The 12,500-nt window shown below is 40.3% G+C and overlaps 1 protein-coding gene across 5 annotated transcripts in view; it reads right to left on the bottom strand.

Annotated features, from left to right (window-relative positions):
- Window positions 1-291: 291 nt before the first annotated feature.
- LOC137978395 (uncharacterized) overlaps window positions 292-12,500 on the bottom strand; it is a 22,324-nt gene continuing 10,115 nt past the window's right edge. For all 5 annotated transcript variants that reach the window (XM_068825285.1, XM_068825286.1, XM_068825287.1 and 2 more), the window contains 13 exons: window positions 11,150-11,335; window positions 9,651-9,980; window positions 8,474-8,564; window positions 7,966-8,208; window positions 7,829-7,872; window positions 5,087-5,869; window positions 3,985-4,041; window positions 3,223-3,352; window positions 2,997-3,043; window positions 2,836-2,897; window positions 2,301-2,487; window positions 1,697-1,879; window positions 292-1,050 (listed from right to left, as the gene is read on the bottom strand). In XM_068825285.1, the coding sequence (XP_068681386.1) occupies window positions 803-1,050; window positions 1,697-1,879; window positions 2,301-2,487; window positions 2,836-2,897; window positions 2,997-3,043; window positions 3,223-3,352; window positions 3,985-4,041; window positions 5,087-5,869; window positions 7,829-7,872; window positions 7,966-8,208; window positions 8,474-8,564; window positions 9,651-9,980; window positions 11,150-11,335 (2,591 nt within the window). In that variant the 3' untranslated portion in view covers window positions 292-802. The remainder of the gene's footprint in view (window positions 1,051-1,696; window positions 1,880-2,300; window positions 2,488-2,835; window positions 2,898-2,996; window positions 3,044-3,222; window positions 3,353-3,984; window positions 4,042-5,086; window positions 5,870-7,828; window positions 7,873-7,965; window positions 8,209-8,473; window positions 8,565-9,650; window positions 9,981-11,149; window positions 11,336-12,500) is intronic.

Here is a 12,500-nt window from a genome sequence, read left to right on the forward strand (position 1 = left end):
ATGCCGATTTTATTCCAGCAATGTTGATACGCACTTTCCATTTCGAATGACTTGGGGTTATAACGAAATTATTACAATAAAGGGAAATAATATTTTGAGACGACGTTCTCGTTAGCGGCGTCGTGGTCCTTGCGTAAGCTCCCCTATTGAAACGTGGTCAGTGGATGCAGGCTGATCGCGACGCTTCGGCGTCACGCTGTTAATCTTAAACAGGCGAGCTAATGATGGCTAGAAGTTCACAGTCGCTATCAACATGAAAAGTGACCACACCAAGAGACAAGGGAAAAAAACTAATTGAAGTGCTGTTGTATTTCAAAAAGAGAGGCTTTGTTCATTTTTCAATAGTTTACAAGACGTTCTATAACGTGAGCATTTGTCTCCCTATCAGTCAAAACCTGTTCACTCGCACTCGTCTTTTGCCTAAAATGAGAATTTTGCAGGCTGGGGTGAAGGCAAGGCGTCCTGAAAAATGCCCCCTGAATTCGCTCTGAGAGCAAGAGGAGTTAGTCTTGCAGATGCACTGCGCATCCTTGTATTAACACTTGAAGAAACCGCATAGTATAAAAACTGTTACGAGCCTCATCAATTCACTTTTCCCATAAAAATTTCCCATAAAAATCAAGAAGGAACACCCTCCTTTGTACGATAAAATGTTTGAAATACCTATGTAAATATTGAATCGTCTGTATGACTGCTGTTATCCCGAGCTTTGATTTCATCCACCAAACCCTGGGCGACTCATACTGCTAATTTGATAAATAAATATCAACAATTTCTCTTTGAAGGTGAAAAAAAGAACTAATTAAATGTCCGACTCTTTCGCGTTTCTAAGCTTCTCAGCAAACCCGTCCTTTTGTGTGAACGAGAGAAGTGAACCGATAGAGGATTGCAGTCTTTTTGAAAGCTTGTCCTTTTCTTGTTTTTCTTTGACATCCCTCGACGAATCCTCTTTGTCTATGTTGAGCCTTCGGTAATTCTCGTGAAAGCCCAGCATCACGGGAATACAGCCTGCGCACGCACCAAACATACACCAGTTCATCCACACAGTACCTGTGGGCAAAATACAATGTCAGAGAACACAGGAAGAAAATAAAGAATACCGATCAAAACGCAAACAAAAGAGAAGAATCCAGCAGTTGGCGAAATGAAACGTATAAAGCGAGAAATTTCACATTTGAAGCCAGTCGCCAAGGAATTAAAAAAAGAAATCCTGTAAATGCTTGCGACACCCGAATGAACACCACATTCAAAGCCTGCGAAACAAAGCTTGTTAGCTATTCAACAGATGATGCAGTCGCTGTGCAAATCCAGTTTGAGGTCGTTTGAGGTCGGACGTTTCGTCCGGTCGTTTCCTGTTCCATGTCCGGTAATTTGAGGAGTTTGTTCTTTTTACTTAGTTTTTAAGGAGAATTTGAGTAAACTCCAGCCTTGCCTGGGAAACCGATTCTTGGGTTCCAGAAACACTGGAAACAGCGTTTCTGAGTGTTCTATTTTACAATTTTCCTGGGGGAGAGGGGCAGTGCCCCCCGACCCCCCAAGGGCCGAGACTTGCAGCGTCTTGCAGCGTCCAAAAATGTCACGTCCGTTGCTTTCAGAAATATGTCCGCTACATTACAATACTGCGAAAACCCTGATTAATCTTTCGGAGAAAAAGAGGTTGTCTGTCTGAGAGAGGTCAGTACTGATTCCTACTCACCCACTCCTGGTATCATCAATACGAGTAGGAAGATCACAGTGAAAGTATTGTTAATGATGGTTAGAAGTCCTGTGGTAACGCCCTCAGCAACTGGATAGGTTGATTCTACAGTCAGCTCATAGAACAGAGGAATGGTACCACTAACAAAGAACCCGCCAAATATACTGGACATATACAGCGACCCTGAAATATCAAGGGAAGGAAATAATGTACACAGAGATTACGAAATATTCATGTCCAATTTATGACTTGACATAAAAAGGTGATCTTGGCAAGGAACACTGAATTCAAAACGAAAACTGGGGGAAGAGGGGTGGTGGGAAAGGAGGAAAAATTCCTTGAAATGCATGGTATAGATTCCTGTCTGCCTGCCATTAGCCTGCTTGCCAAATCCGCAAATCCGGTCGCCATATTGGATTACTCGCTTAAGATCGTGGCCGCATTGTTCCAAAACGATTTACTATGACCAAGCTTTACGTCGCCATGGTATTTGAGATAGATTCCTCTGAACGACTCGGCCGTGGGACGGGGTAAAGCGAGGCGGAGGAGGAGGAGTAAGGAAATAGTGCTTGATGTAATACGAGATCATTCTTGTATCGCTTACCTTTATCAAAGTTAATCATCCTGAGACAGAGAAGTGAGAACCACAGGAAACATCCAGCGGCACCGAAAAAAAGCACAAGAAGAAGAGCCTTCATTTTGCCGCCAAAAAGGTCAGCGCATCTAGCTAGTATCAAACCTGCTCCGATACCAGCTACAGTGGCAAAGCAACCAATGCGACCCGCTTCGTGCTGTAATAAAACGAGTAACAAACAGGTTTAACAAGTTCTACCAAGGACTCCGCGGCTCAACGGACTCCCCTCGTTATTATTTCTACGCATTGTTGATTGCTGGAGGAAAGTTTTATTGAAATCAAAACATTCCTCAAGCAAATATTGTTTAACAAACGTGATCCGACATGCATGCCACGGAACCTGTTCTAACAATGGTGACCGTTTTGTGACCGTGTTGCAACGCGTATACTGACGGGATTTGCGACTTGCTGCTGTGCTTTACGGCCTCGAGTGGGGTTGAGAGATCATGGGAACCAACCAGGTTGACTTAAATCAGACAGTTTTCTAATGACGAATGTGGTTCACCTGAGTAATTCCAAATGTTTCTAAATTGACAGCTAATGAGGCTCCCCAGCCACTGTAAACACCTGAATGACAAAAGACAGAAAACACGAAATTAACTTCAAGATTAGCTTTTCCTGAATCCGATTCATGATATTGGCGACAACATGGAAAAAATAACATACCAGTTGTAATACCGTACACTAGAGCAAGCGTCCAGAATTGCTTATTTCTGTAAAGAGAAAAAAAAGACACGTTAAAGAAAAACTTCCTGGAACAATACTAGTTATAATAACGGGTTAACATAGTCTGGAAAAAGCAAGACGCAACGAACAAAGAAATCACATAGAAGGGTAAAGCAAATAACAGCATAGAGAGGCCAAGTTGTAATAGCCAGTGTTTACTAATTACCTGAGTATCTGCTTGGTGCCGGAAAAGAAGTCTTCTCTCTTTCTTTTAGCAGATATGCTTGGGGGAAGAGGAGGTTTGTTTGGAAAATACAACACGACGAGCAAGAACAGGAACGTTACCACACCAAATTCTAATAGAAAATGAATGGAAAATAAATGAAGTGTCTTGCTCGTTTCACTCTCCAGTCACTGCTAACTTGTTTGGATGTTTTGATGAACCACTGTGTTATCACGTGTTTTTGTAGTAGCTAATGAGATGGTAGCTGAGTAGCTGACAGTTAAGTCGTGGTTTTAGTCAATAGATCATTTTGAGTGTTAGATAGGTTAGTAAAAGAAGTTGTGTTTCAGTAAGTTTAGGGCGTGTCGTTAAGGAAAAAAACAAAGTGTAATTAGCAACCAATTGCAACATGCGCAAACAACGCGATGCATCGGTCCAACCACCCATGCAACCTGCGTTCGTTAGGTTGATCTCAATCTGACTCTCTCTTTTGCTCTTGGCTCTTCAATTGTCCTAACTCAAAGAAAAACATCTAACCGTGCCGTGCCTGAAATTCATACCTTCGGCCCAGTTCTTTTGAAGTAAGCGCAACCAGTTATTATCTCATTACAATTCTGAGCTATTTGACTGCTGCCTTCTCACAGTGCGCTCGCCAGTCGCCATTGTTTTGGTTTTGTTCCTCAATGGCTCAACAGGAACACGTGATTTTCGGCGCGCACTTTCGCGGACAAACAAAAATCAAAAGATTGATATTTGCCTACTTACCAACATAAAGTAAATTCATTATATTCTTTGCGCCTCCTTCTTTGAGTAGTTGTTTTTCTGCAAACATAAACTTGATGTAAAGGTTTCGCAAAATCTGATCTTTTAAAGACACTGGCCTCACTTGTAGTAAAAAATGTCTTCGAATACCGCATGGAAACCAACCCAATCTGCCACTCCATTTTCCGTGCGGCAGTGCAGTAATCAGCGTTTTCTTTAAACCACAGGTAATACCGACAACAACAATAATAACGCAAATAATTAAAATTGGTGGATTCTCTTTTAGTGATTTCAATTCAGCTAAAAAAAGTAAAAAAGCTTTAAAGTGTTTTACTTGATCGCCGTGTGGGAATCCGATACATCAGATACCTGCTTGATAGTACGCTTGAACTGCTCAATAGAGCCAGCATTTCTTTAGTACTGGAGCAAATTGATCCCTAAACTGGCTCCACTATAACGGAAACTTTGTTTCAGGTAATTAATATTGGGCTCGGGCAGAGTAAGTTTACCCTCAAAAAGGCGTTGAAGATATTCCGAAGCAAGGTCATGTATAATTTTGCGAAAGGGCTTGAGGCAAACAACACTAAATCAATCAATCAATCAATAATTGATTCATTAATTACAACCTCGCCATGCTGTCACAATTAGCTTGACCTTTGCTTATTTCGGATATCACAAACGTTTTCCCATTAAAAACCAATTAAGCAATGGAGGACGTTTTCCATGTTTCCATAGCCTCATGCACCTAAACACTCGGGGGAGTTGGGAGAATTCTCGACAGTTATGCAAACCCGAGACTGCCGAGACTTCTCCCAACTCCCCCGAGGGTTTAGATGAGGCTATGGAAACACGGGAAAAAAGTTTATATCCCTCAAAGATAATTCAACAAATGAAGAAAAATGCGGGTTTTTCACTTCTTGATTGAAACAGATTTTCTTGATAAACGCTCATATTTCCCACCAGCCAATCAAAACGCGCGTCTGACTACATAACGAATCAAAATTCGTGTGATGTCACAGCCGTGTTTCCATACTCATCTAAACAGAGCTATTGATATTAACCTGTGTTAGCAACTCCTAACAGAAGGCAGAAATCTCTTCGTTACCTTTTTCTAAATCAGGTCCACGTCCAATCCTTGCAGTCCGTTTATAGACAGCCTCGATTTCAAATAGATGAAGTTTTCTCTCCCACATTGCTATCTCATCAAACACCGCCTTGGAGAAGATCATTTCGTTATTTGGCCGACCAAGTGTAAAAGTTGTATAATAATCTGAGGCAGGTTGGGTCGTTTTTCCTTCAGGGTCCCCTCCCACAGTGGATCCATTTGCGTATATTACAAGACCACCACGCTCGTCCCATGTGAAAGTCACGTGCGTCCAAGATTCACGTGGAACAGCAAAGCTTCGTTTCCATAGCATTGAACCGTTTTCGAGTTTCACAGCCAGATGGTCATCTCTATCATATGGAAAATCTTGATAAACCAAGAATCCTCTCGATCCCTCTTTGGTACCGCTTGTTCCCATGAAGTACTGCAGTCCGTTCCCATCAAGAACAGAGTATTTTATCCAGAGTGACACAGTTAATCCGTAAGGACAAAGAGAGGGTTCGCTCATACAAGTGTTAACAAAACTGCCTAACTTTACCCATGCTCCCTTGCCATCGGTCCCTACACTTTGATTGACGACACCTTTTGACGTCACACAACCGTTAAATACTTGACCTTCTTTGCCTTTCTTCAAGTCTTTAATTCCTTTATTTTCTTGAATACCCCAGAATTCGCCTGATGTGTGTGTCCTTGCTCTTTTCTCGTCTCTGATTTGAGCAGATTTCACAGTGATGTTCAGACGGTCTAATGGCCAGTAATAAGACGCATCTTTATATATTGAATCTACAACAAAACAAAGAGCATAGGAGCATTTTAACAACAAGTCCATAATTATTTTAGGGAACATTTCTTTACAAATTTAGTACTGTATCAGTGGGAACCAAATGAAAGATAACACCAAACTATGTGAGGGGCATGGACATATTCCATTATTTAACAATTATTCGCCGAAGGCGAGGTGAATATCGCTGAATAAAAACCTAGACGAAGTCGAGGTTTTTATTCACCGAGTCTGAGATGAATAATTATTTAACTATAATTACACAGATGATTATTTGAAAAATACACATTTTCTTTAAAACAATTAATTTCTTCATCTGTCACCTCAACAAACGGGCTTGGGGCTATATTGAAAAACCGTTTAGGTGATTATCGTGTAATAATCACCTCAACGCCAACCAATCAGCGCAGAGAATTTTCAATAATCACCTACGTACGTTAGCCACCCTACTCCCAATGGAATGGACCCTCCAAAAACTTCGTCTTTGGCTTAATCCCTTTCCCACGAGTGATCCTTAGAGCGGTTTTCAATGGAGTGTCAAAAGTAATTAGCAAATTGCATTGGTTTTGCATTACTTCACTCAGTGATTGGTTCAAAGTTGTCCCGCCACTTTTTCAACCAATCAAAAGTGAAACTAAAACCAATCGTGGCTCGTGTGTAAATATTTTCCCGCGCTTTTTGTCAGCTACGTGTAATTACTTCGAGTTTTGATTGGTTTAGTGGATTGTCTCCGCCCTTTTTTTGATTGACCAAAGTAACTACTTTGGTTTTGGCTTTACGACACTCGATTGAAACTCGCTCTATAGATTTTACTCTTTCTAGCACTAGATGATTTTACTGGTCGATAGGGGGGGGAGGGGGGGGGGGTGATGTTCAGAGGTCAATGTTGTCTTTAATTGGTCCACCCCTCCCCCCCCCCCCCCCTTCAGAGGGGAACTTCACTCGGTCTGATGCCAGATGATTTTACTTGTTTAAAATACTGTAATTAAAGTCGGGGGAAGACATTCTTTACTAGTAGTTTCACACAAACTGTTGTTTTAGATGTTGCTTTCAAATAAAGGTTAAGCCTTTTTACGAACTAAGTAGCCCAATACGCCGGAACTTATCCCCGGTTTCCATAGCACAAAGCGGCTAGGAGTATTTCTGCTCCCCCTGGATGGGATGCCAGTTCATCGCAGGGCTACCCCGGCATTAAATTCGCCAGTATCCATTTATACACCTGGCACCATGAGAGTAAAGTGTCTTGCCCAAGAACACAACACAACGTCCCCGGCCAGGCCCCGAACCCGGACCACTCGCTCTGAAGTCGAGGCCACCGCCCCTCTCATTACTTTCAAGACGTTTTGGATAATACTCAAGCCTTCATCAGTTTGGATTTAAAGTTTTACACATGATTTAAAATGAGGAAACACATTAAATGCATGCACTGCATAGACCACATGCAAGGTTTTCATAAATCATGCCAAGGGAAAGACCACATCACAATCCCAGAGTTCTTGGAACATGCATGATTATCACGCCACGCTTTTATGAAATCCTTGCGTGTGGCATACACAGTACACACCTTTAATGTGTTTGCTCAGTTTAAATCAAGCATAAAAGTTTAACATCTAAACTGATGAAGGCTTAAGTAATAGCCGAAACGTCTTGAAAGCAACATCAAAAAAACACAGTCAGCGTCAAACTACTAGTAAAGAATGATCTTACTAGTTGGTGAGGCATAATTTAGGGGCGAAAAGGTTAATGTAGTTTGAACTTCAATGGGCCGGGAGTGTAGTACTGAAGAGGACTGTTGTTAGTTGTCAGTGTTTCTGTGAACAAAATCAGCTCTCTTCATTACTCCTGAAGTTTTAACCACCTCCAGGTAAAAAAATATTTTTTTCAAAATATAAAATCCAATGTGAGGGTACCTTAGAATATTTAAAACTTAAGAAAAACATTCAAACAGAAGGAGACCATACCTAAATACGGCAGATTGTCATCAAAGTACAAATCTATGGTGTTACTGAAAAAGACAGAACATAGAGTGACTTACAGTGCAAGACACAGATTGAATGGCATGCATCCAAGGTCCAAATAAAACGTAAAAAAAGCCAACCTTAAATTTCCAGTAAGGTTTCCCCTGTCAGGTGTCAGACGATCCAATTCAGCTTTCACATCTTTGACAACTAAAGGACCAATCATAAATGATATAGCAATCCCAAGGGAACCACACAGAGCTGCCACTGCTGTAGCAGTAGTCCGCTGCTTAGATGGGAACCAAGTTGATGACACGAGAGTGGGCGCAGCTTGAGTGACAGGTCCTGCTATGCCATTGAACAACTGACCCGCACCCATTGACCTGGAAGTGAAAAAAAAAAAAAACCAAAATACCATGGCTACCCTATTCTGAGGTTGAATAAACACGTTTGCGCAAGCAGATGGTAAAAACATTGAAAGGCGGATCCACATAAAGCATTGCTACACCCAACAGAATTCTGATTGAGTTGACCATTTAATTGAATCACTACTAAAAGCAATCGAACAAGCAACTGGAAGTATATAAGTTTACAGTATTCCGTTTTCATAACAGATAGATGCATTACTTCTGTGATCGATTATCTTACCAGATAGCGTATGATGGATGTGATGTCACACATCTGAGTCCAGTTCCAAGAAACATGAATGCAGAGGACACAATAACACTCAGTCGGAGACCTGTGACATTGAAGGGAGAATCACCAGTAAGACTAGTTGGGCTGAAGCATACAGTATCCACCAGTATATAAGAACACCTTTTTCAGGTTTAAGGCTGATCGTGTTCTTATTTGAGAGGTGCTTAGTGGGAAATCAGCCGAAAGTGTTCTTAAAATGTTCTTAAAATTGGCTTCAGAAATAATTAAACCTCTAGTAATATAATTATAATTTGAAGTAACATTCAATGCTGTTTTGAAATAGATTTTATAGCTTGTAAGGAACACCATAGTACTTTGATATAAGTTACTGTACTGTATTGTTTCCTCATCCTAATACCCTTTCCCTTTGTATTAAGAACATGTTTTATTTATCAGGCTGAATTTGTTCTTATTTATATGGTGCGTTATTGGCCAAACTTCAGCTTGATGTTCTTAATCCACTTGTTCTTATCTGGGGGTGTTTACTGTACAAAAATTATTATACCTTCCTGTTAGTGTAGAGCCACTGTTTTAGCTCATTAAACCTATTGTCTCTCAACCTTATTGTTTTCCTCGCTGATTACGTTACACCTTTATACATGTAACTTAGAAGACTCAAACCAGTTTCAACATTTTGCTGGAAAGTGACTATCGGGCTAAGGTAAACCCCTATAACAAGTTAAAGCAAATTCCCTGGGATGGATTCATAGCTACCTTTAAATTTTCAGGTGGCTCTTAACATACTCCAATACAATGTGGGGATGATGACTGTTTATAAACACTGACATCAAGGGAGGGGTCAGAGCAATAATTTCTTATGGTATTCAAATTTGCTGACCAAAGAACAAAAAGAGTCATTATTTTATCTGCCAAATAAACCTCTGGCTGGTACATTACAACAACAAGGGATGCAAAGGTAAATATTGCTGCACACAAAAAAAATGGACTTTTGGTCAAAACACATGATTACCCTTCTCTTGGATGATCATTTTTAATTGCAAACAAATGTAGAATAATTCTCATTTCCAAAATACCAAACAGTGAAGTAAGAAAGGTCTTCAACTGGTGCTGTGTGAAACGGTTTTTCAACTATCTACTAACATGCTGGGTACAGTCTAATATCAAGTACCTTTCTCATCCATCATCCAGGAAAAGAAATGCATAGTACAAAGATACGTGATTGGATCCATGCTCGCCAGAAATGCAATCTGTGTGTTGGACCAACCAAATACCACCTTAGCCGTAGTAGCAATGGGTCCATATGTGTTCCAAGCACAGTACTGACAGAAACTTATCAACGAAAACAACAAGAGAATGTAGAAACGACGCTTGTAGCTTTTGAACTCCACTGCTGGTTCATCTTCATCACCTAAACTCTGCTCTGCAGCGGCAGCTAAAAATCTTTCATTGGATGTCAGCAAATTTTCCTGGTCTGGAGTAAAAGAATACCGCTGGAATTCTGAAGAAGAAAAAATAGATAGAATCAGACAATAAATTATTGTGATTGATTTCATCACATATTTAATGTCAGGTTTAGATGTTAAGTTAGGCAAAGGTACACCTTATTTAAAGTCGGAAGTTCCTTTACTCTCTAGAGAGTATTCTCCCAGGAAGCCGACGGTGCGCTCATTTTACCCCCTCTTTCTATCAGTGCTCCGTTTTAAGGGTATTTAAAGCTACTTAGGCTACACTGAAAGGAAAGAAGTCGAAACAAGGATGTGAGATCCGGGGATCGAACTCGGGACCTGTTGCACCAAGGCCATGCACTAACTGACTGTGCCACCCTTGTTTTTATTTTATAGAGGGTCACTGGGTTATCAGCTACCTTACTGTGATGTCCTACCCTCTTTAAATAAAGTCTATTGTATTGTATATGTTACGTTCTGTTGAAGGTCCGCCATCCACCAAAACGCTTGACTTCAAAGTAATCTGAAAAGGTTGACCACATGCTGGAGGAGAAAGATCACTATACCAAACAGTGTTTATTCCTTCAAAATTTCAAAGTTTACTATGTGTCAAGACTTTGGGACTAGAGCACTAAGGTACTTACAATTTACAAGAAGAAACTGGTCAGTACTAGGTTTGTTCAAATGGTAAGCAAATACTCCCGAATGGGAAATTTTATTTGGGATTGACGTGTACCATTTACAAAAATTAATTCCTTCAATGTTACCAAAAGAGTCTGGAGGGAGGCAAAATCATGGGGGTATGCAAATGGTAAACACGTTTTCCGTTTGGGAATTTTGGACTACCTTTCAAGAAATCCCATTTTCTCCAGAAATTCTCTGTTTGAGAAGACCAGAACTGGCTTACCATTTACATTCCAACCGAAATTTCAGGATTTTTGTGGTAAATGGTAAACAACCCTAAAAAGTGTAATCACTTGCACTGTTTGCCCAGTTGCCCATTGAACAGATTCAGTTATTAGCAAATGGGTGACCGTGAGCCCATTGGACCTTTCACACCTAAAACACCCCTAATTGACGAGTAAAATCATCTGGCAATAGCCAGAATACCCAGAGTAACATCTGTAAGTCTCACTCTCCATTCACACCAAAAAGAGTAACATCTACAAGTCTAACTCTCAGGTGGGGAAGGGTTAAGGGTAAAACAAACTCATACGATTACCTTGACATCTGTTAAACCCCCGACCACGCCTTTTATGGTCACCATCATGCCTTTTTATCCAAGGATCTTCAAAGCCTACTTCAGTCATTCCATCCTCTGATGACGGTACAAATGACTCGCAGGCAGTGGAATTGCTGCTATTGAGGGAGTGCATGCTGGCAACGGTTTGAGATGGCAATGAAGGAGCTGAAGAAAAATTCAACAGTCAATCTTTTAATTCGTTTGAATATGTTACAAGATGTCCACTATTGTATGGTCTCTCACTTTGTTTAATAATGGATTCAATTGAGACGCTATTCCTTTATCGCATGTCCTCTAATACTCTATACTCTTTTAAGTGAAAACTCTGTTTTGCAAGACAAAAGATAATCACCTGCAACATGGGTCAGCCCAATAGCAACACGATTAAAATATGTCACCAAATTGATGTTCTGCTCTTTTGACAACGTTTGGTCCTGAACAGTGACAGAACCAGTGCTAATCTTGTTTACAAGTTCAGTACAAAGTTGGAGAAGTAACCTTTGACGAGATTAATGGGAGTGTAATTGGAGGCAATTTAAAGGGGCTATGTCGCTAAAAATGATGTAATTTCATGACACCCAAAATGCCAAAAAAAAAACAGAATGAAACATTCCAATACCCACTTAAACCTTTTAAACAACATAAAAGAAACACAGCAAAAGGAAAGAGAAGCACGGATGGACACAAATGGACAAGATTGAAATGGATTGCATCTGGGTTATCTTGAAAAAGTCGGCTGGACGTTTTTCAAGTTTATGGCAAATCACCTGGATAAAGGTCGTTTTTGCTCAGAATTGTCTCGTTTGGCATGTAACAATAATTTTATCAGTAAAAGAATTCCACATTATCATTTTAGAGTTAAAAATCGTGAATAACTAAAGAATTCCCCTAAACACCCAAAAATAATGTAACATAGCCCCTTCAAAATATTGAAGATTGACTGGTGTACATGTCTGCTCACATTAATTTATCAGAGGATAAAAAAGATGCTGGAGTTCAGTGAGCAGGACTTTCTTCTTAATAAAGCCACGTGTTTTGTTTGTGTTGCTGTTAACATTTCTATCAAAGTGGAGTTCACTCACAAATAAGGTCATGCTTTGGCTTCTTTTTAGTACATCTGAGGAGGTTCAACTGTCCCTTACAAGGTTGACTAACATGGTCTGAGAGTTAAACAGCCAAAGCTAGATCTCAACACCAAGAACTATGCTTGTGCCCTACTCTTTCTGAATTCTGTGCGGGTTCTTAATGATCAAGAGCCTATACTGCTAAAGAGGAGTTGAAAATATTAACTGTAATTGATGAACTGAAGAAATGACTTTTTTTCTTATAA

This window comes from Montipora foliosa, chromosome 12, assembly GCF_036669935.1.
Source record: "Montipora foliosa isolate CH-2021 chromosome 12, ASM3666993v2, whole genome shotgun sequence".
Classification (NCBI taxonomy): Eukaryota; Metazoa; Cnidaria; class Anthozoa; order Scleractinia; family Acroporidae; genus Montipora; species Montipora foliosa.